The sequence below is a fragment of the Marasmius oreades genome, chromosome 5 (genome assembly GCF_018924745.1).
Source record: "Marasmius oreades isolate 03SP1 chromosome 5, whole genome shotgun sequence".
Lineage (NCBI taxonomy): Eukaryota > Fungi > Basidiomycota > Agaricomycetes > Agaricales > Marasmiaceae > Marasmius > Marasmius oreades.
In genome coordinates this window covers 3,333,699-3,354,877 of record NC_057327.1, presented here as the reverse complement: position 1 = coordinate 3,354,877, position 21,179 = coordinate 3,333,699, and the positions used below count along the sequence as shown (strand labels likewise).

At 47.5% G+C, this 21,179-nt stretch overlaps 7 protein-coding genes across 7 annotated transcripts; 4 read left to right on the top strand and 3 right to left on the bottom strand.

Annotated features, from left to right (window-relative positions):
* The first annotated feature begins 338 nt into the window (after positions 1-338).
* Positions 339-1,920, top strand: E1B28_009254 (uncharacterized protein). Its single transcript, XM_043154132.1, has 5 exons — positions 339-620; positions 687-861; positions 915-1,003; positions 1,053-1,149; positions 1,204-1,920. Exons 1-5 carry the CDS (start codon positions 599-601, stop codon positions 1,754-1,756), a joined length of 936 nt encoding a protein of 311 aa, XP_043009422.1. The 5' UTR covers positions 339-598; the 3' UTR covers positions 1,757-1,920.
* A 494-nt stretch (positions 1,921-2,414) lies between these two features.
* E1B28_009253 (uncharacterized protein) lies at positions 2,415-6,641 on the top strand. Its single transcript, XM_043160763.1, has 8 exons — positions 2,415-2,768; positions 2,828-3,085; positions 3,144-3,667; positions 3,726-3,892; positions 3,950-4,559; positions 4,622-4,988; positions 5,047-5,389; positions 5,448-6,641. The coding sequence occupies exons 1-8, from the start codon at positions 2,476-2,478 to the stop codon at positions 6,180-6,182; spliced, it is 3,297 nt and encodes a 1,098-aa protein (XP_043009421.1). The 5' UTR covers positions 2,415-2,475; the 3' UTR covers positions 6,183-6,641.
* On the bottom strand, positions 6,642-8,806 carry E1B28_009252 (uncharacterized protein). The gene is made up of 3 exons (XM_043154131.1): positions 8,485-8,806; positions 7,011-8,277; positions 6,642-6,935 (listed from the first exon to the last, which is right to left on the bottom strand). The coding sequence occupies exon 2, from the start codon at positions 8,205-8,207 to the stop codon at positions 7,014-7,016; it is 1,194 nt and encodes a 397-aa protein (XP_043009420.1). The 5' UTR covers positions 8,208-8,277; positions 8,485-8,806; the 3' UTR covers positions 6,642-6,935; positions 7,011-7,013.
* A 1,710-nt stretch (positions 8,807-10,516) lies between these two features.
* E1B28_009251 (uncharacterized protein) lies at positions 10,517-12,697 on the bottom strand. The gene has a single exon (XM_043154130.1). The coding sequence runs from the start codon at positions 12,604-12,606 to the stop codon at positions 11,068-11,070; it is 1,539 nt and encodes a 512-aa protein (XP_043009419.1). The 5' UTR covers positions 12,607-12,697; the 3' UTR covers positions 10,517-11,067.
* A 759-nt stretch (positions 12,698-13,456) lies between these two features.
* Positions 13,457-14,632, top strand: E1B28_009250 (uncharacterized protein). Its single transcript, XM_043154129.1, has 3 exons — positions 13,457-13,818; positions 13,882-13,950; positions 14,013-14,632. The coding sequence occupies exons 1-3, from the start codon at positions 13,630-13,632 to the stop codon at positions 14,538-14,540; spliced, it is 786 nt and encodes a 261-aa protein (XP_043009418.1). The 5' UTR covers positions 13,457-13,629; the 3' UTR covers positions 14,541-14,632.
* Positions 14,633-14,754: 122 nt separating this feature from the next.
* On the top strand, positions 14,755-17,375 carry E1B28_009249 (uncharacterized protein). Its single transcript, XM_043154128.1, has 17 exons — positions 14,755-15,126; positions 15,252-15,372; positions 15,433-15,458; positions 15,521-15,578; positions 15,638-15,686; positions 15,739-15,748; positions 15,804-15,825; positions 15,885-15,941; positions 15,998-16,086; positions 16,145-16,286; positions 16,343-16,422; positions 16,487-16,576; positions 16,641-16,687; positions 16,754-16,840; positions 16,910-16,942; positions 16,999-17,033; positions 17,100-17,375. Exons 1-17 carry the CDS (start codon positions 14,866-14,868, stop codon positions 17,111-17,113), a joined length of 1,221 nt encoding a protein of 406 aa, XP_043009417.1. The 5' UTR covers positions 14,755-14,865; the 3' UTR covers positions 17,114-17,375.
* A 511-nt stretch (positions 17,376-17,886) lies between these two features.
* On the bottom strand, positions 17,887-21,129 carry E1B28_009248 (uncharacterized protein). Its single transcript, XM_043154127.1, has 13 exons — positions 20,916-21,129; positions 20,767-20,859; positions 20,381-20,705; positions 20,183-20,330; positions 20,012-20,118; positions 19,637-19,962; positions 19,453-19,575; positions 19,282-19,399; positions 19,018-19,227; positions 18,793-18,958; positions 18,512-18,732; positions 18,266-18,453; positions 17,887-18,195 (listed from the first exon to the last, which is right to left on the bottom strand). The coding sequence occupies exons 1-13, from the start codon at positions 21,041-21,043 to the stop codon at positions 18,015-18,017; spliced, it is 2,334 nt and encodes a 777-aa protein (XP_043009416.1). The 5' UTR covers positions 21,044-21,129; the 3' UTR covers positions 17,887-18,014.
* Positions 21,130-21,179: the final 50 nt, after the last annotated feature.

Here is a 21,179-nt window from a genome sequence, read left to right as displayed (position 1 = left end):
CCCTATCAGCCAATGCCATGCAAGGGGCTGGAGGTAATTCGAATGCATTTCATCATTCTGGTACATGCAAGGTACATGCTCACCAACTTCTTTTCTCCACAACAGGTACTGTATACTGACGTGAATGCCAGCCGATATGATATAAAACGAGTAAAGCACAGATACTTGTTAGCTGAGATACAGAACATGCGAACAATTCACCAGAGTGAAATACATTTAGACGGATACTCACTACTCAGCACTGATCAAAGTTCACCTGGCTGTTCTTTGTCTTAGAGGAGAGTACAAAGTAGCCTACACCGTTACCAGGTACGGTGTTTGTGTTTGTTTATACGCCGACTCATTGTTCTTTCCTCCCGCCGCCATTGTTCTGAGGATTTGTATAGGGACAATAAAGGTCGTAGGTATGTAAGAGGGGCAGTATAAGAATAAAGAGTTGTACATGGAACGCTACTCTCATCTCCTTCTCCTCCTGCCCGACTGCAGCCAAACTCCTCTCTTTAGAGTTTCCTATTTTTCTATTTTATTCACGACCTTTCACGGGTGCTGGAACACCACTTTCTAAACGAATTTTCAAGACTCAAACTACGCGTGGAAAATGGCTCCCCCGACCCGTGTCTGTAAGTATAGTTGCAAGTTTTGGAAGGCCCAACAGCAGTTTGTTCCAGTTCTAACTATTCTTTTAGTTTTCTTCTTCGGACTCAATGCCATCCGTTTCCTGAGCATTATCTCTCTCTTACTCGTTTTTGCGAGCGGCATTTTCGTCATGGTCACAAATATTAAAGCTGTCAATGTTTTCCAAGCCGGTATCAAAAGCGGCAACGCAACCGCGGAAGAGTTCATGGAGTGCGATTATATCGAGTATGACTTCTGCGTTCTAATCTCGTGGATGAACGTTGACACCGTCTCTACAGAGGTAGTACAGTTCCAAACCAGCCAGCTGGCGTGTTTTGGGCCGTCGTTTCGAGTTTGTTGGTCATATTCCAAGTGATCATTTTACTGCGTATGTCCATTCCTTTGGCTTTGCAATCCTTACTCATCCATCCTCACAGTCTCCGAATGTAGCTGGCCTATGGTGTTCTTTGATCGCTTCTTTCCAGTCTTGGGTTCTAACTTTGGCTTGGGCGCATTGGGCATCTTTCAATGCCTGTAAGTGTCCCCACATGCAACTCACGCTGCGCTATGTGCTTAATTTTCTCTTAGGATCGGCGCCCAGATTCTCTCGCACCACGTAGACGATTTCACCCTCGTCGCTGCCTTCCTCCTGTTCTCGGTGGGTTGCCTCAACATGTTCCTCGGACTCATCTTCCGCGAATCGGCAAAACAAAGACGGTCCATTCGAGTATGGCGTTCGGATTCGAAGCCTATCCTTCCTACCATCTCTACATCCAAAGGATCTGAACCCGTCTTTGTCAACGTTTCACCCACATTTACGCCTTACCAACCACCGTTCGTGGCAGATTTTGGCGTAGGACGAAGTGGCAGTGAGAAATCTGGAATGGGATTCGGAAGGCAAGGGGAGAAGGCTGCGGGGTTGAGAGGGTTTATATTGCAGAAGCCTGAGGAAACACTTCCGAGATATGTGATGCCTACGCCTTCCCCACCGGTTGCACCAGCGGCTGGGACAACTCCCGAATCCCCGAAATCGGCCAGGTCGTCGACTTCGAGTTTTGCTTCGCCGGTGTATCGGGATACTATGCGTGATGAGGACTTTGAGCAGAAGCCTAGGTTTAAGTCTAGTTCGACTGCTCTCTGATTTTTCAAGTTTATGGACTGTTGGATTGTGGATATCGGACCCTGCTATCGTACGTATGCTAACTGCCCTAATATCTAAAACGGGCAGATGTAATTGTTTACTCTACGCCTCTTTTTGTATTTACGAGCCTCTGTATCGATAATTTCAGGTTTTCATCACTCGCCTTCTGGAATCGTACCAAACACCACTCTCGCTAGGGGTGGCGCCAGCTTCCCTTCAAGCTTTCCTCCGAACTGGTTCACTACACTGAGTGGGTGAGGAACAGCGTAACGCAGGTGTTTTACGTCGAAATTTATGCTAAATATATTCAACGTAATCTGCATAAATTTTAATTACTGCCCTGTCCTATCTGCTCGAAAAGAATCCCTCTAAGTTCATTCTCCCGCTGGCGGTTTCCCGAGTCTATAGCTAGTTGACTTTTTCCAAATGGGCACAGAATTGAATTTAACAATACAAATGGGCGCATTGTAAGTACCCATTTATTCTAAGTTGTGGCGGTCCACATTGTTGAGCGTACGTTGTGGAAAGGGCCTATGTATTATTCAACACTATTGTCTTCACAAAATGACAAAATACGATGTTTTCAGCCCAATTCTAGCCTAATTTGGGAACAGTCATACGCTTTGTACTCGCTACGTTGTAACTATTATAAGATTGACCGCAGCCAGCGGTCGCGTTGACTAAGGCTTGACACTTCTTGTTATTCACCACCACGAATTATGGAATCGTTCGACAATTTTCAATTCGACGCTGGCTCTTCGTACGGTGGGATGGGCGTAGTGGACGATACGTCCTCCGTCTACACCTCCACGACTCAAGAACAAGACCAAGACCAGGACCAAGACAATGCATCTTCATTAGACCTCTCTAGTCTATCTCTCAACGGCAAAGATCAATCGCCTACAATTAATGGTGGCGTCAAACAAGAGGATCTGGACGAAGACTTTGATGCTGTTTTAGATGACCTCAAGGATGATGGTGGACAGGTGGATTTGCCTCCTCATGCTTGTAGGTGTGTGTCCTCGATTTTGCAAGGTTATCAACTACTAAGCCCTGTTTTTTCTTCTTCAGTTACTGCGGAATTCATTCCCCAGCATCCGTAGTCAAATGCTTGATTTGCAGCAAATGGTTCTGCAATTCTCGAGGAAACACTTCCGCTTCCCACATCGTCAATCACCTCGTGCGCGCAAAGCATAAGGAAGTCATCCTACATGCCGACAGCCCTCTCGGAGAGACGGCTCCAGAATGCTACAACTGCGGAAGTAAGAATGTGTTCATGCTTGGTTTCATCCCGGCGAAAAGTGATACAGTCGTTGTGCTGCTTTGTCGGTAAGCAAACCGGAACCTAATCGCGTGACCAGGCGACACTCAAAATTTTCCTCTGTAGCCAACCATGCTCAGCCATATCTAAAGACATATCCTGGAACTCCGCTTTATGGGCGCCCCTCATCGATGACCGCTCGTTCCTCTCGTGGCTTGTTAAACCTCCATCCGAAACCGAACAACTCCGCAGTCGCCAAATATCCTTCGACCAAATAAATCGTCTAGAAGAACTCTGGCGTGAAAATGCCTCTGCTACTCTGGAAGACCTCGAGAAGCCTGGGGTTGATGATGAACCGCATCCAATCTTGCCACGATACGAAGACGCTTACCAATACCAAAACATATTTGGACCGTTGGTGAAAATTGAGGCCGATTATGATAAAAAGCTCAAGGAAAGTCAGACGCAGACGGATATCACGGTTAGGTGGGACGTCGGGCTGAATCAGAAGAGAGTTGCCTGGTTCTGTCTTCCCAAGCTGGAAAGTGGTGAAGTTCGGTTGGCAGTTGGGGATGAGTTGAGGCTGAGATATTTGGGAGAGTTGCATAAGCCCTGGGATGGGGTTGGGCATGTTATCAAGATTCCTAACAGTGAGTACATGTCTTACGTCTTTTACGCCCTGATATTAACGTTTGCTTCCTCCCCTAGACGTTTCGGATGAAGTTGCCCTTGAGCTGAGAAGAACCGACGGAGTTCCTTTTGAGTGCACGCAAAATTTTGCTGCCGACTTTGTGTGGAAATCCACTAGCTTCGATAGGATGCAGCTCGCCATGAAAACATTTGCCGTCAACGAGAAGAGTGTTAGTGGTTATATTGTAAGTTTTCCACAACCCTTATCTCGTTGTATCAGAGAGCTCACATAATTTTTCAAGTATCATAAACTCCTAGGACACGAGCTTGAGCCTCAGACACTGCGCACTCAGATGCCCAAGCGTTGGTCCGCACCTGGTCTTCCGGAACTCAACCACTCCCAGATGTTCGCCGTGAAGAGCGTCCTCCAAAAGCCTATTAGTTTGATTCAGGGTCCTCCCGGCACCGGAAAGACTGTCACATCCGCCACCATCGTCTATCACCTAGCGAAAATGAATCCCGACCAAGTCCTCGTTTGCGCTCCTTCAAATGTCGCTGTAGACCAGCTGACCGAGAAAATCCACGCTACGAGTTTGAAAGTCGTCCGTTTGACGGCGAAATCTCGGGAGGCTTTAGATTCGAGTGTGAGCTTCTTAACGCTGCATCAACAAGTGTCGAATGCTACCCATCATGTGGAGTTGCAAAAGTTGATTCAGCTGAAGAATGAGCAGGGAGAATTGAGTAGTAATGATGAGAGGAAGTATAAGACCCTCATCAGGCAATGTGAAAGGGAGATCTTGGGTGCAGCTGAGGTTATCTGCTGTACATGTGTGGGAGCTGGTGATCCGAGGTTGAGTAAGTTGAAATTTAGGACTGTGTTGATTGATGAAGCTACGCAGGCTGCTGAGCCAGGTGGGTCTCTGATCTTCTTTTTGTGTTTCGAGTTTGGACTGACTTGACATTGCTCGTGTCAGAATGTATGATTCCTCTCGTTCTTGGATGTAAACAGGTCGTTCTCGTCGGTGATCATCAACAATTAGGACCCGTTATCATGAACAAGAAAGCGGCTCGGGCGGGTCTAACGCAATCGCTGTTCGAACGTCTTGTTCTCCTCGGAAACCGACCCATCCGATTACAAGTTCAGTATAGGATGCATCCTTGTCTGTCGGAGTACCCGTCGAACATGTTCTATGAAGGCTCCTTGCAGAATGGTGTTACTGCTCCGGAGAGGTTGAGGAAGAACGTTGATTTTCCATGGCCTGTACCCGACACTCCGATGTTTTTCTATCAGAATTTGGGTCAGGAGGAGATTTCGAGCAGTGGAACGTCGTTTTTGAATAGGTATGTGCTGCTGTTCGTTTTTTTGTTGTCGAGATACTCATTTTTTTTTTGTTGATAGGACGGAAGCCAATAACGTCGAAAAAATCGTCACCAAGTTCTTCAAATCTGGAGTTGTACCTGCGCAAATCGGTATTGTCACTCCGTATGAAGGTCAACGATCCTATATCGTCAATTACATGCAGTTTAATGGGTCGCTCAAGAAGGACCTGTACAAGGAAGTTGAAGTCGCCTCTGTTGATGCGTTCCAAGGGAGGGAGAAGGATTATATCATTCTGAGTTGTGTGAGAAGTAATGAGCATCAGGGGATAGGGTTCTTGAATGATCCAAGGCGGTTGAATGTCGCGTTGACTAGGGCAAAATACGGGATTGTTATACTTGGTAACCCGAAGGTGCTGAGTAAGGTGTGTGTGTTCAATTCCGTTCGATCCTCTTGTTCAAACCTTAAATTTATCTTTGCAGCACCCACTATGGCATGACCTTCTGACACACTACAAGTCGATGGAATGTCTCGTTGAAGGTCCCTTGAACAATCTGCAAGTCAGTATGATCCAGTTTAGCAAGCCTCGTCGGTCTTTAGCAAAAGCCATGGACCAATTCCGGAGGCATGAAACGAACGCTAGAGATTTCATCCCCACACGAAGCTCAGGGACTCCAAGCCGATTCGATGCGAGCTTCTATAGGACTCATGATGCGGTGGGATATATCCCGAGCGATGTACAGTCGCTTCGTAGTCAAGCGACATACTCTTCAGGCTTGCCGATGTTTACTGCGAACGGACCCTTCAGTGCACAGGTTCCTCGTGGTCCTGGCGGTGTGGGTGGAGGAAAACGACAAGGAGGTGGGAGTAGTGCGTATGGTGGAAGTTATGCGAGTTCGATTATTTCTCAAGATCCTGGGCCTACTCAGAGTGTTGTTGGGGGTGAGAGGGATATGGAACGAGCGAGTTTGATATCGTACAATCAGAGCGATCGGGTTACTGGGCGTGGAGTCGGAGGTGTGGGTGTAGGTGGTGGTAGGATGGGAGGTAGAGGAAGGAGACCGTCATTTGGGTCTAGCTCTGTTGCGGGTACAAGCGATGTGGGCAGTCTGAGCCTCGGAGGCTCTCAGTACGATTACAAGAGTCAAGGCGAAGACGTTGATTTGGACGATGTCAAGTCACAGTATACGGGGACACATGGTGTTACCGTTTTCTGAAACTCTAGGGGGGGGATTTTTGCAGGAACTGCCCGATGCGCTAGGCTGGGAGGTTTAACGGGAATCTACACTCTTTCCCTGAGTGCCGATGGGTAAAAACTCGCAGGGTTTACATCCACCGCCAACCTATTTCTTGGGTCAGATCGCGCGCAAACGATGCGTGGTTTTTCGAGCTGCCTTCATCTCTCTGTCTCTCTGATGGGGATGCATAGAACTTAAATTGACTGTCCGTATCTTCCCCCCCCCCCCCATTCCCTCGGACCGGAACTGTTCGGTCGTTTGTGTCCATAGTGGCGAAACCGGGATGTAGGAAATGGGGATTTATTTGGAGTTGGGTTTGATAATCAAAAAAAAGAAAAACAAACAAACGAAGCGTTTACTATATCAAACGATAATGATATGTAACTGGGTTATGACTTTATGTTGGTATGGATATGGATATGATTATGATTATGACCTGATGTATTTGGTGACATGATTGCTATCAAATCTCTCGGTTTGTAGAGGCGTTTCACTCTTTCAATTTCAATTTTTCACTGCCACAATAGATTTCCGTCCAACACAAAAGAATAATACAGAATAATAAAAAAATACGCAAATGCTCTCAGAGTCAAAGGCGTAAAAGTGAAAACAGAGAACAAGACAGTGGTGTATAGACTGCAAGTGAATGTAAAAAAAAAACGAGACGAAAAACCGAACCAAAAAAAAAACCAGCAGCAGCAGCAGTAGTCCCTAGTACATACGTGGTATATTCTAATTTCAAAAAAAAAAAAACAACCCATCCATCAGTTACATCTGCCTCAGAACGAAAGAAGACAACTGACTGACCATTCACGACCTTGCACTCAAACTACTAGACCTTTTCATCCCCAACCTATCACCCAGACCCGGACCCGGACTCACCGGCACCTCCAAACACTCCATAGGCACCATCCCCTGTTGACCAAACCCATTCACACACAAAGCCCACCCATCATCAAATTCTTGTAACACTCCAATAGTCTCTCCGGTTGAGATAGGTAGTTCATCCGACATTGAAGGGATGAATGTACATCGGACTGTTAACCCGTTGTTGGCAGTTGATCTTGATCCTTCCAGAGGGTTGCGGTTGCGGTTGCTAACTGCTGCTGCCGCTGGAACGGGAGGGGGAGGCGGCGGCGGCGGCGGTGGTGGAACAACTGGAACAGAAATCGGCACGGCACTGCTTTGGAATGACGCCGCTGAATAAAGACCGGGTGAGAACTCGGTGGTTCGTCTTCCTGGGACTAAACTAGCAGGACGATTTGGATTTAACGCGACATTGGATGCTGCTGGTGGTGGTGGAACTGGCTGCGAGTACGATAACCTGGGAGTTCCATAGTCGTATGGTTCTGGTGCAGGCGGTGGTGGGAAGTAGGGTGGGTTGGTAGATTGAGCCATGAAGGGGACGGGTGGAGGTCCTGTGAAGCCAGCTCTGTCGAGCCAATTCGTTCTCTTCTCAGCTCTGTTTGCCATCATTCTCCTTCGTACCAGGACTGCAATGAGGGCAGCGAGAATGATTACTACGGCGATTGCGATTCCAGCTATGGCACCACTGCTCAGTCCTCCATTGGCCGAGGGATTTGGAGAGTTGGAGTTCTCGGAACTTTGAGTTGGTGAAGAACTACTTGACACGGACGGACTGGTAGGATTGGTTGTTGTTGCGGGTGGTAGGAAAGTGGTCGTCGTGGGAGACGGAGGGGATGAAGATGAAGTCGATAATTGCGAGGACGATGAGGAGGAGGATGACTTGGAAGTGGAAGTAGAACGTCTGGTAGTAGATCGAGAAGTAGTTCTCGAAATCGTTACTGTTGGTAACGTTCTGACCTGAGTGATGACGATCACTGTATCTGGAGGTTCTGTTCCAAAAATAGGCGGCGATGTTTCTCGTCGTCGGTACTGGATATCCCGCCCAGCGGAATATCTCCTTCTGTCAACGTGAGCAGCAGCTCGTTGTTGTGATCGTCCCAGTCGTCGCCGAATAGTCGTGTCGGTTTTGAGGGACATGATTTGCAAAGGAATGGAATGTATCTAGAAGATACAGGCAGACGAGGTGGGCGGCCCCAGGGCTGCTTTTCTGGTTGAAAGATGGAGGGAAAAAAAGAAAACAAATCAGAACAGTGAAGGAAGAGAGGAAAAAGGATCCAGAAGATCAAGACCAGCGGATCCTAGTAGGAAGCCCGCTCTGAATATAATATATGGCACAGCTGGGCATGCGGCAGTCCCGGTTACCACACTGAATGATTGGCCATGGGTGTGATTGTCAAGATTTCACATCACTTACCGTCTACCAGTGCAGCGCAGGCTACTGGTGAGGCTCTTTGAGACAGATCGTAGCGCTAGGCCGTTTGTTGCAGATGGTGTGAGAATTGGAGAGTAAGAAGATGTGGTAACGAAGAGCCGTGGGTACGATCTACATGCCTTCCCTCGTTGTAAGGGCGACAGTGACGGACATCCCGGTGACGGATGTATATTTATAATGCTAATTAACAAACAAGAACAAGATTTCAAGCAAGAACGAAACAGAGAAACAGCCTACAGAGAAGATACTCCTCCAGACGTTCACAGGGAAGAAAAGGCTGAAACAACAGACCTCGACGTCGGGTAAAAGGACAAAGCTGACGAGACAACACTGAATTTATATGAATACATAGCCGCTGATACAGGCCCCATAAATCTCTGCGGTGTATTGACAAGCAACCAGACCGACTCGTAGGCCAGAGAATCGAAGGTCCAGGTGGGTCGGCAGACTCAGACTGAGCCGCCCGACTGGTGCCCTTTTAATATTCAAAATAAGTACGAGTGTAACAAGTCGTCAATGCGGCACTTAGCGGGAACAACTTTTGATTCAAAGCCGACAAATCCCACCTGCAGTTGAGGCCATTCCATAAAACCTTAGCAGACCGCTGATACCTTGATTTCTTGGTCTGCGACTTGACGGCATTTGAGAATGCGCGGAAATTTGAGCTCGAATCTGCTTCTGTTGACCTCGATCTGCACTGCCTTCCGCCTATAGCCTGTGCATGGTCATTGTGAGTTGGCAGATTATAGTCAACGTGAATGATGGTCTCTTCAAGAAGTCCTACCATGTATTTGCCAGTCGTACGATATTAGATATCAGCTCCAGGTAAGCACCAGTTACTAGGTCGGGAGATCCACATCCTTCAGGAGCTGAGGACGACTCCGACTCCGCCGGACGGTTCAACATCACGATCACATGACTGCATATGACTACGTGATGTGACTTGACGTGCTCTGGTTCAGCTGCCAATATCTTGGATTAGTCGCATTACACATGATCTTCCACTGCTCAATCTCTCATATACATACCTCGACAATGTTCAAGTTATCAAGCATGGGTGCGGCCATGCGATAACATTAAGCTCTTGTTATCGGTCAACTGTTCTCTGCTCAAGCCCTCCTCAATGAAACTGAACATTCAAAACAAGCTCCCCTACTTTGTGCAAGCGTGGGACCTCACCCATACGTTGGCGAGCAAGATCGTGCACCACCCAAGCTTTCCTCGAGGCTCGTTACCTGAACATGCAATCAATTTCAAGGTCGAGCTGAACCGTAGCGAGACTGGTGGCCTGAGGAATAACGGAACAGGGATCCTGATGTTTCCTTCCCAATCAATTGGTGACAAGTTTCTCGACTTCCTGAGGATACCAAAGGATCATGCCATGTATCTCGACGGTAAGGGCTTTTTCTGATCGCCAGATGATCCCCGCTAAATCTATCTGGAAGCACATATTCAAACAGCCCCTCAGGCCTCAGTTCTCAATGGAAAGGGGGAAAATCGCGTCCAATGCTTGCTAGGATCTATCTCATTACACATACAAGCAAGGCTTTGAACGGGCTATGATTCGAGCAATCCCCCATATCTAAATGCGGAACATTTGTTACAGGGCAGGGTAATCAAAAACGAAATAAGTGGAAAACAGATTACGCCCCCTCCTGGCCGAGTTAGAAGGAACTTGGACAGAACATACACCATCTTCAGAAAGCGTATTCGATATGGACTGGTACTTGGTGGCCTCGTCCAGCGGATATTAATCATTTATTTTTCGGCCTCACCTTACGCCTACTAATGTGTGTCGTGTACTTTCATACTACAGTGCCCGTCTCTACCGACACCACGGGGATACGACTATACGATGGTAATCGGTCATCCTACCTAGCGGTTTGGTGTCAGAGCCGTCCAGGGTGGGGTTCGGGTCTTGGAGAAGACGCGACAAATCCCGTCGAACGAAGCCAGATGAGGGATATGACTCGGTATGCAGTCAATTCTGCCATTACTTGAGTATGGGTGGTTGATGGTTTTCATCTAGGTCCAAGGCAGACTGTGCTCGTTGTCTATAATACCGGTTGTTCGGCCTGCCTATTTGATAACAAGTAATCATTTTGAATCGCAGAGGAAAAAATTGTGTGTTATGTGATCTGCATCTGCCCTGCCGCACAGTGGTCACCCGTCCTCATATCTCCCAGACAAGTAGCAATGTTATTGCAGCCATCTTCAGCTACGGTTCATCTGTTACTGGAGAGGAGCTCGCGGAAGATCTGTTGATTCAGGAAAAGAAGCAGCTGTCGTAGAGTGCGTGAAGATGGTGAAGACGTGAAGGGCCAAGGAGAAATACGGCCATGTTAGAATCAGGGGAGGGAAACAACGTGAATGGGACGGTCGAGGGAGTGGGGGTGTCGATCGAAGAGGTGTCAATTACGATAAGCCAAGTCTGAGATAGCGAAAGGTTCGTGGAGAGTGTACATAGAACGGTTTGCATCTAGTCACGGTCAGACCAACAGTTTAGTTGTCGTTGAAGCATTGAAATTACTAGAATATAACATATACCCGTCGGTAGAGCAATCTCTATCTTTTTATGGTCTTCAGAATGTTATCCAACGTATTTAAGACCACCTTGTTCTTTTCCGCCAACCGCCGAGGATCATTCGTTGTCTGTGGACTCTGACCATACGAGAACTGCTTCGACTTTTTCATCTCAACATTCAATCCATCCCTCTCCTGCTGAACCGAAGACATCATCTGCTTCGTTAGAGGTGCCTCTAAACCAGAGTAGAGTATAGATCCCGGCATATAAGGATTATCAATCCCGAAATTTCCCGTCTCTATCATGGCTTCAGCAGAGATCGAGGCATCCTTAAGACCTCCCGTCTCCTCGGGTACACCAACGGTTCGCGGAACCTTCGTAAGTACAACAGAACCCGGCTTCAACCGCATGTTGGCAATGGAAGATGTCAGGTTATCCCTGGTAACCCCTTGTTTGGAAGATATATCGAGCAGGGGGCGCTTGCTAGCCCAATGCTCCTTGCGTATTATGGGAGTCATACCACCCAGAGAGGCGGTGTAGACGTCCTCCTGCGCTCTGGAGAGGATAGAACCCTCATTTTTCCGTGCAGCTTGTAGGACAATACCAGGTTGAGTTTGTGCATGTAATTGGGAATGAAGGGGGCTCAGACGTGCGTAAAGCAGACCTGCAACTTGATGTGGTCGTTGTTCGATGGCAGTAGAATTAGGGTCGGCGAAGGTCGAAGCGGTATGCTGTTCGAGAAACCTGACGTGATGTCGATGCTGACGAGTCTGCGCAACGGAGAGAAGGTCTGGAGATCGCTCTGAATCGATTGCGAGCAGTCCTCCGTTTCTGGCTGTCGATGATTGACCCGTGGACTGTGACTGCGTCCGTTGTTCTCGTTCCTCTGCCCTCACTTTTTCCTCTTCCCAGGCTTGTCTGATGTACTCGTTAAACTTGGGTCGAAGCTCCCTAAGCTTGCGGACGTAGCGGTCGAACTCCTTCGGCGACATGGCATAGATATTCGGCGTCAAATTCACCTTGGCCGATTCTTCCACCAATCGCCTCCTTGAGCCGTACCTTCCAGGTCCTTCCCGTCCTAATCCAGTCAAATTCTCATCAAACTTTTCATTCTGAGCTTCTTCCGTCCTCAACCGTCTTTCTTCAGCCATCTCCTCAACCTCAACCCCTTCCTCGTGGAACGCAAACTCCGAGTCCATGACCCATTTAGAGGAATTTTTCGTTCCCAAAGTTTGTTCCCAATTTGATTTAGCCATACTACCCATGGCATCCATCTTCAACGTCGGACTGACTTGCATCTCCTCGAACCGCCTTATGAACCGGACTTCATTTTCCGCGTTCGACCATTCGATATATTGGGCACGGGAGTCAAAAGGTGCAGGGATGGATATAAATGCGTTCCGTCGACGAAGTGATAGAGGGCGTTTGAGGCCCCAGTCTCCTCTGGATGCGTGGTCTGGTGGAGTGTAATAGCTTTGACGGATAGAAGGGTCGAAAGTTGCGAAACGTGAACGACGTAAGAGTTCTGCGAAAGGGGAAGATGGTGGGGTGACTTTCTTGACCGCTCTGGCTGCTGTCATCGTCGGAAACAGCTACGACGACGATGACCAGAGGGGATGAGGATTTGAGCGGGTCGGTCTCGGTGACGCGCCCTGGAAAAGCGCGACCCCGGTAAGAAAATTTGAAAGTCCGAAATCGGAAACCTCCGGAGGGATAAATGGGATTTACGCTAATTTTTTTTTTCTTCAACAAACTCACGGCGTCCAAATTACTGTCCTTTCTCATTTCGAACGGAAACCTTTACAAGGAACGGACGGTCCAGACAAACGTCGGAGAATGACTTGGATTCTCAAAAACAATCTTTGCTGATTGCTTCTCCCTATGGTTGAGGAGTGAGGAGGCTGGATCACCTGGAAAATCCTACACTTCGTTTTAGAAATTACTGTGTTGACTGTACGGTTATATAGTGAGTAATCTGTTCTTTCTCTCCTTCTCTTGCACCTTCTCTTGAAGCCGACGAAGATAATCCTGGTAAAGGAACACACCCCGTTTGTTCATGAAATCCTCTCGTATAACCCCATTCCTACTTCTGTGTTTGTGGGACGAGGGCGTCTCGGGCTGTTGTAGTCCTTGACGGTTGGGTGTGGATGGAGAATTAAAGGCGAGGCTGAGGCTTTTTCTTTCTTTTTTCACACTTCGTTTTCTTCTGCATCATGGTTGTAACTGATTGTGATTTGCGTTACAGGACAGTAACATGTAAGAGTACCGTACGTCCTGTATAATGATTTATCGATTATCCCTTGCTTTCTGTATTATCGTCGGCGGAACCATAATGGAGGAAGGACTGCGTTTACCCTGAAAAAAGGCGCGAAACAGTAACTCCTCTAATTTCATGACAGGGGTGCCTTTGAACCTTAATTTGGGGGTTAAGTTCGCTGTTGGCATCATACGCAATTGGCCGTGGACTGGTATCGATACCATGGATAGTGACAACCTCATTTCTTTCGCACTGCCCATCACCCTCGTTCTACATTTACCATATAAAATCGATACCGACGTTGCGCCTTCCTTCTCAATCGTGTCTCCTTTTCCCTGCCTTTCCGATGCCTTCCGCACGGCTTTATATTATCCGCCATGGGGAAACAGATGAGAACCGTTCTGAAATAATTCAAGGACATAAAGACACGCAGCTAAATGTAGCAGGGTTATCGCAGGCTTCGGTGGTGGCGAATACGATGGAGAAGATACCCTTGACGGAAGTATGGTCTAGTGATCTTCAGCGAGCGGTCAAGGTGAGAGTTGAGGTTGTTCTCATTCTATGAATTCTTGACTGAGAGATTTTGGGTTGTGCACAGACTGCGCAGATCATAATCGAAAAACATCCAGGATTAGAAATTTCTACGTCGAAAGCGCTTAGAGAGAGAGTGGGTCCTCTCATCGCCCGTCGATCCTTGATCGTTTTCTCACTCTTGCGAAATTCGTTCAGCACCTTGGAGTTCTGGAAGGCAAGCATTTTGCGGCGAGAAGCAAAGTGTTAGCGACATTCCCTGGAGGAGTCGACCCCTCGGCAGAACGAGTAGAGGCGATGGAGAAGCGGGTGATGTATTGGTGGGACACTGAGGTCCTCGGGTTGATGTCGAAGCCTGTTCCGCCTCCCGTCGCTCTCGTCAACGATAACGGCATCGTTCACGAACACGATAAGTATACCCACGACCCATCCAATGTTCATCATGTCCTCGTCGTGTCTCATGGGGGTTTCATCGGATCACTGGTGCGGAAGTTGGTGGAGACGGGGCGCATCCAGAGTTTACGCAAGACACCGATGCGCGGTTCAAACTGGGTGTGCCATAATACCTCAATTACCACAATAGATGTCGGTGAAGACGGAAAGGGAACGTTGGTCAAGTACGCGGATATCGCGCACATGTTGGAAGCCGTGAAGGAGGGCAAAGTGGCGACGCGTAATGCAGATGTACCGCAGGAAGCTATGAACGCAGTTTCGGGTCGCCATTGATTGGAATTAAACATAGATGCAAGAGCGTACTTAGAGAACCTGCATAGCTTAGGTCGAATAATGAGGGAAATGTTTATTTTTTCAAGTTTGCCAAGTTTTTGTCAAATCTATCGGCTATCTGTCCCGAAAATCTGGGTAATACAAACAAAGCGTTGATCCGGCTCGGCTTTTCCGCCTTTGGTAATTTAACAGCTTTCCGGACACATTAAACAAACGTTGAAATTTATTTTGTTCCCTGAAACCTTTCCCCTCCAACAACGTCCATCTAATATTCGCTCTAGCCGTGGCGAGTTGGAGCAGCAAAAGAAAGACAAATCCTTAAACGATGCCACCAGCGGAGAACACACCACTATTGCCGAATCATGAACCAGGTACAGGTTCAAGCTCAACCTCGAGAACGTTTTCAGAAATTGTGAAGGCAGAGGGCGAGCCTGGATATCTCGAGTCGTTCAAAAATTTCCTGTTCGGGTCGTGGCTGAACATCGTATTGGTCTTTGTGCCGTTGAGCGCGGTAGCGCATTATTCAAACTGGGATGCTGGGTTGAGGTTCTCCTTCAGTTTTGTGGCAATCATCCCTTTGGCCAAAGTGAGTCATTCCTGCTACACGCTACAAAGGGTACTACCGTGGCGCAGCGCTTCAGACGAAGCCGGTATTTGTGCGGAGAAGAAGAACGTTGAAACTAACTCATGTTTTTTTTTCGTATGGTTTAGTTACTTGGGGATGCCACCGAACAAATGTCCTTCCAACTTGGCCAGACCCTTGCTGGACTACTCAACGCGTCATTTGGAAACGCAGTCGAGATCATTGTGGGAATAGCCGCTCTCCTTCGAGGTTCGGAGGTCCATAGTTGTGCTTATCATTTTGCTTATATTCACCCGCTTGCCTCCACAGATGAAATTGTTATCGTTCAGAATTCTGTGCGTGCTATCTATACTCATGTTGATGGAAGTGTGCAAGGTCGTGCTGAACTCTTGTGTAGATGCTTGGCTCGGTGTTGTCCAATATTTTACTCGTTTTGGGCTGTTCGTTCTTGGCAGGTGCGTTCCATTCACACTGTAACGAAGACGCACGCCTTGAATATACCCCCACCCTCAAGCTGGATTCAAATTCTCAGAAAGCTCTTTTCAAGTTACCGCCGCTCAAGCGTACGTTCATGGCTATCTTCCTAGACGCTGTATCTGACCTATCATTCTACAGATCGAGTTCTGTAAGTCGACTTCACGCTCGGTTACTTTATATCCTCACATGGTGTTACTTCTTAGTTGATGACTTTGGCCTGCATCAGTGCGCACAATCCAACCCATATGCTCCCTTTCATGCAGCTGACACGTTCTCCTTTGCAGCTCTAGTCATTCCAGCCGCATGGAATAGCGTGAAACCACCCAACCCTGTTCTGACTGGTAATTAAACTCTCTTAACATTCATCATCCTCTTCTGTAATCTGATGTTAACACAGACGAGCAACATCTCGATGGACTGTTAAAGATCTCCCGAGGGACGGCTATCCTCCTCTTAGTCGTTTATGTTGCATATCTTTACTTCCAGGTCCGTGCCATTCCTTCGACACCTTCTGACAATGGGGGTACTGATGATTTGCCACCAGCTCTTTTCCCACCAACATCTTTTCCAATCTCAGCGTCAGGAAGGCCAAGAGGATATTGAAGAGACTCCTCGCATGAATCTCGTTTCCGCAGGAGTTTGCTTGCTAGCCGTGACTGTCGTAACTTCGTTCTGCGCTGATTACTGTGAGCAGTTATTTCTTTTAGTTCCGCTTCTGGATCGCTCACGCTTTTAAAATCAGTGGTCGCCTCGATTGAAGAGTTCGCGTTCAGGTATAGTGTTCCTAAGCCGTTCATCGGGTTGATTCTGCTGCCTATTGTGGTAAGTTGGTGTTTGCATAGGGTTTGAAACGTTACTCATGTCATTATTCTCTCACTTCAACCAGGCGAATGCCGCTGAGCATGTTACTTCTGTATGGATGGCCATGAAAGGACAGATGGAATTGACGATTGGAATTTGTGTTGGAAGCTCGATTGTGCGTTGGCGTTCAAGTTCTATCCTAGTTTTTCGGCAAGGTTGGCTCACGTTGAATCTCAAAGCAAATCGCGGCTTTTGTTGTTCCCTTACTTGTCATCATTGGCTGGATGTGCGTATTCAATTCAGCTCTTCTGACGAAAACCTGGATACTAAGTGTTTGTCGCATAACGAACAGTTCGCACCACGAATTGACCCTATTCTTTGCCAATTTTGAGACGATCACGTTCTTTGTTTCTGTGTTCTTGACGAACACACTCATTCAGTGAGTGCACGATCTTCGTTTTTTTTTTGTTCTGGAGGTTCTGCATTACTAATCTCATCTGTTCTACAGGGATGGAAAATCGAACTACATGGAAGGATTGATGTGAGTGATATTTGTGGGGAGTAGGAAGACGCAAATTAATATTTCTTTCTTCATAGGCTCATCACCCTTTACCTTGTTATTGCTCTTGCATGTGCGTGTCTTTCCCTCTTCCACCCCGATTGAGTCTACAGACTGACTTGGTTTTTTGATTATTTAGTCTGGGTCTCTTGATCTCGAGTGTTCACGTACATCGTACCTTTCCATTTATTCGAGATTCAGTACGGTTTACTCATTGTTGTAACCTATAATCCATCCATATTTGATATCCATCGTGCGTTCCACCCCAAAGATTCATAATTTCCCTGTTAATCCGGATATCCCCCCTACCGCTTCGCCTTTTCGCTTCTCGTTATGTACTTGGCTGTTTTCTTTTTCCTTTCGTTGGCCTTGCATACATCGTTAAATAAGGTAACTCGATTTTCTTCGGACCCCATGCATGCTGCAGCACTTGAAAAGCCCTTCCAAACCGTGAGTGCTGTAGTCCTTGAGACCCGAGAAGGGCCAGCGTCGTTTCCGAGGCCACAACCATCGCTACCTTCCTTTATTGGACTTTTCAAGACTTGTGTAAAACGTTGGAAGTGGTGCTAACATTCCCCTCGAACGTGTAAATCCCTGGTGTGTTCGCAGGAATAAAGCAAGTAGTGCAGCACCCCTATAGAAAGATGTAGGACATGCGGTCGACCCGCGAACGCTTTTCATGCTCGGTGTACACACGGTGGCGAAAAGAACGAAAGCTGATCGTGGTCGGGGGTCAATTGCGAGGTTTCCGTGAGTTTCGCAAGGGAAGGGGGCCAGAAAGTATTTCTTTGGGTAAGAGGTATACCCAGGCCATTCTTCGATGTGCTAAGGGATCAGAAAATCGAAGAATTCAATTGATTATACTCCCCATACCACAGGAGCAACATAGGAGAACCGTAGTTCCCCCACTGTCCACAAATGTCAGGGGGGAAAGCCACTGAGGGACATCGCTCTGCTATGTGCATGGTGCGGCGATTATTTTGGATGATACATCATAGATACAACGAGCCCAGAGCACCATAAAGCAAAAGAGAGCAAGAACAGTTTGCCAAACTCAAATCATCAACACCCTGAACGGATCCGATCCTCCGCTTTCCAACCCCCCGAGTACAGCTTGCCGTACAGCGCCCAAGTAGTCACCCAAGCGCCTTTCATCCTCGTTCACGAAGTCTTCATAGAGCCGATACCGTGAATCAGCGACAATGTTCACCAGTTTCAACGCCAATTTCAAGTTCCTAAAAAGGGTTTTACAAACGCATCAGAGTGTTATGCACAGAAGGGACAAAGATTAGTTGTCAAACGCACTCTGGGAACTCCTGCCTCGAGTTGATCAGGACAAAGTGAAGCCTGATGATGAGCTCTGGGACATAAATCTGACGAATACGAATCAACTCTCGTCTCCTCGTCTCTCCTTCTCCAATTTCGTCATCTACAACGAGCCACTCCGAAGTTAAGAGCTTCACAATCTGTTCTCTTGCTTGTTCGATGACTTTCTGGAGGAGGTCGTATCAGCCACGACAGACTGTCAAGATCTTTGAGTGCAAATCAAACCTTGTAATCCTCATGCCACGCCAACCTCGTATCACGATTCATCCTCGGCGACTCCAAAGCCTGACATTCCACGACGCTTTCGAGGGTTTCCCAAATCGTGAAGAACTGTCTGTAATGCAGATATTCCGTAGCTTGAACGTCCATTTCGTCCACAGAGATAGAAGCAAGCTCCGATGGAAGCATTGATAACAGTTCTCTGGCCAGTTGTATTCTACCAGAAGCTGGAATAAAGTTATAATTTTGAAGGAATTACAAAGTGGGAAGGAGGAAGTCATTCTCACCTAAGAAATACCGCAGGATATGGTTCGCTTGTTCCAACGCCTTGTCATACGTAGCTTCAGAAAATACGATCCACTCGATCGACCTCAGCAAAAACAACTCTGCGTCGCTAGGTGGAGCTTGCCCGGAAATTATGGACGGTAGAGGGCCTTTCAATATGGGGAGCATCTAGCGAAGAAGAGAAGTCAGGTTTACACAACATAAGGCAAGATTTGCTAGGATCTTACCTCCATCGCTTTATTGATTGTCATTTCCGCGGCAGCAGCAGCTACACTATCCATGTCCAAGCCGTGTTCTTTAGCTCTTGTGAGAGCAAGCCGTCGTTCGTTGACGTCTGTGGAGAGCTCGAGTGAGACTAAAAACAAAGCATATCGTTGGATAGCGTTTTCGCCAAGGGCTCCAGCGTATATGGCGATGAGATCACGTTGACCGGCTGCCTGTAGAAAAGGGAACGATAAATTGCAGGTCTCGGTCTAAGGAATTTGTATAACCTCTAAAACTTGAAGATATGCTTCCAGAATGATACTCGACGCATTCGGGGGAACGAAACTATCGATCATTCTAAGATATAGACAGAGATGGGCAAAGAAACGGCACATCGGTCCGTATCTGGCGACGATTGTTAGAAACCGAGTGAAACAATTCCAACACAATACACGCACTCGTACGATGTCGTTTCATATGCATTGTTCACCAACCCTTCTGCAAACACCTCCAGCAGATAACCTGTGCGATCCAATACAACATTTAGCTGGGAAACATGAAATGGATGGTCTGCTGGTGGACTATGGAAAAAGGAACGTTCATCCCGCTTGAAAGACAACAGAAAACACGGCAAAATCTCACCCATCCTCAACATTGACATCCTTCAACCCCTCAAGTGTGCCGACAACCTCCTTCTCCCACTCCTCTTCCTCAATTTCTATCACATTGCTCCCGACTATCCTAACGCCTTTGTCCACATTTCTCAATCCTTCAGCGCCTCCAGCGCCTTCCCAAAAGCTGCCACCCAGACGCGACATTTCCATTGTCTCTTTTTCGTCACATAACACGCTTATTGTTGCCCACAGGTGGTCTTCCCAGGTTCTACAGCCAGATTTGAGGACGAGGGTTGTTTGAGGCGAGGGGGCGAGGGCGGCGTATAAAACACGCTCATGTTCGGGGAGAGCTGACTAGAGTGCTTCATCAGGTCAAGTTCATAGCTATATAAGTTATTCTTACATTGAGAGCCGCCTTCGTACAAGTCGACTTCCACAGTTTCCGCCGTTTGTTCCCAGACCATATCTCGGAATCATAGTCATCATCTTCCTCTTCGTCGTGTTCGTGGGCTTCATATAAAAATCGACTTTATCAATAAGCCAGACAAATAGAGACGCGGAAAGTAGAACCTACCCAGTGCTTTCCAACTGAACAACAGCGATCCGCGTATGCTCGCGGCTCGCCACGGCTGGTGAGCTTTTCGACATAGTTCTATCGCGTCTTCCAACCTTCCTGCGCGTACGTAACCATATAGAGCTTGCGAGAGGCCTTTTTCGTAGCTCTTGAAATGCATGGTTCAATTAAGCAACTTGAATGAAAAAAAAAACTGACTGCGTCATCTGCCACTAAACCCCTCCCATCTTCTCGATTCACCGCATCCGGATCCAACTCTTTCACCAATCCATCCCTTGCTCCTCCTCCTAGCCGCATAGCTTGCGTAACGTTATGCTTGGTGAACTTCCAGTATCCCGTTGTAGCCTCTGGATGTGCAGGTGACGGCGCGGTTTCTTGTAACCATTCTCGGACTACTATAAGCTCTGTGAGGACAGGTGAGCTTTGCATTATGGCTTGAGCAATAGTGGATGTCGGTGTGTAGGGATTTGAAGAGAGCAGTTGCTGAGGTGTGTCGGTGGGTGTTTGTTCGGTTTTACGAAGGCTGAAAATAGGAAAGCATATGTCAGCGATGATTTTGGAAGCCCAAGGACGACACGACGAACGGCATGATAGCTTGTAATAGTGCCCAAGTATGCTCTTCAAGCTTGATCAAGTCCAGTTCTTCCGATGACACTTCGCCTGAAGCATCTTCAATTCTACAGATACAATGATTAATAGAAGGAACGCAAAAGAGAGAGCCTTCCTCACTCACTGATTTCGACAAAGTTGTCGTAGACGCGGTGCAACTCCAGTTTCGGGATCAAGCAAGCTTTCGAGGTCATTCTTCATGGATTGCGCTAAGAGGAGGACTTCAGAGTAGGAAGAGTAAAGAGCATCCATCACTTCGCTCCAGTCCTCTACCTCCTACTCGAAGTATACTGGAAAAACGACAGACGATGAGTGTCACCGCCAGACCCAGCGGCGCGAGCCTGCCAAAGTCGCGTTGGATTTCTTCCCACGAATCCGGGTGCAATAT

Excerpts from the sequence above, each read along its gene's own strand:
- E1B28_009254 (XM_043154132.1), top strand. The coding sequence starts at position 599 with ATGGCTCCCCCGACCCGTGTCT. Across the intron at positions 621-686 it reads GGCTCCCCCGACCCGTGTCT|TTTTCTTCTTCGGACTCAAT; the intron begins GTAAGTATAGTT and ends CTATTCTTTTAG. Across the intron at positions 1,004-1,052 it reads CCAAGTGATCATTTTACTGC|TCTCCGAATGTAGCTGGCCT; the intron begins GTATGTCCATTC and ends CCATCCTCACAG.
- E1B28_009253 (XM_043160763.1), top strand. The coding sequence starts at position 2,476 with ATGGAATCGTTCGACAATTTTCAATTCGACGCTGGCTCTTCGTACGGT. Across the intron at positions 2,769-2,827 it reads TTGCCTCCTCATGCTTGTAG|TTACTGCGGAATTCATTCCC; the intron begins GTGTGTGTCCTC and ends TTTCTTCTTCAG. Across the intron at positions 3,668-3,725 it reads TGTTATCAAGATTCCTAACA|ACGTTTCGGATGAAGTTGCC; the intron begins GTGAGTACATGT and ends TTCCTCCCCTAG.
- E1B28_009252 (XM_043154131.1), bottom strand. The coding sequence starts at position 8,207 with ATGTCCCTCAAAACCGACACGACTATTCGGCGACGACTGGGACGATCA.
- E1B28_009251 (XM_043154130.1), bottom strand. The coding sequence starts at position 12,606 with ATGACAGCAGCCAGAGCGGTCAAGAAAGTCACCCCACCATCTTCCCCT.
- E1B28_009250 (XM_043154129.1), top strand. The coding sequence starts at position 13,630 with ATGCCTTCCGCACGGCTTTATATTATCCGCCATGGGGAAACAGATGAG. Across the intron at positions 13,819-13,881 it reads ATCTTCAGCGAGCGGTCAAG|ACTGCGCAGATCATAATCGA; the intron begins GTGAGAGTTGAG and ends GGTTGTGCACAG. Across the intron at positions 13,951-14,012 it reads CGAAAGCGCTTAGAGAGAGA|CACCTTGGAGTTCTGGAAGG; the intron begins GTGGGTCCTCTC and ends AAATTCGTTCAG.
- E1B28_009249 (XM_043154128.1), top strand. The coding sequence starts at position 14,866 with ATGCCACCAGCGGAGAACACACCACTATTGCCGAATCATGAACCAGGT. Across the intron at positions 15,127-15,251 it reads CAATCATCCCTTTGGCCAAA|TTACTTGGGGATGCCACCGA; the intron begins GTGAGTCATTCC and ends CGTATGGTTTAG. Across the intron at positions 16,423-16,486 it reads TGATTCTGCTGCCTATTGTG|GCGAATGCCGCTGAGCATGT; the intron begins GTAAGTTGGTGT and ends CACTTCAACCAG.
- E1B28_009248 (XM_043154127.1), bottom strand. The coding sequence starts at position 21,043 with ATGGATGCTCTTTACTCTTCCTACTCTGAAGTCCTCCTCTTAGCGCAA. Across the intron at positions 20,860-20,915 it reads CGACAACTTTGTCGAAATCA|AATTGAAGATGCTTCAGGCG; the intron begins GTGAGTGAGGAA and ends TTGTATCTGTAG. Across the intron at positions 19,963-20,011 it reads GTACGAAGGCGGCTCTCAAT|TCAGCTCTCCCCGAACATGA; the intron begins GTAAGAATAACT and ends GAAGCACTCTAG.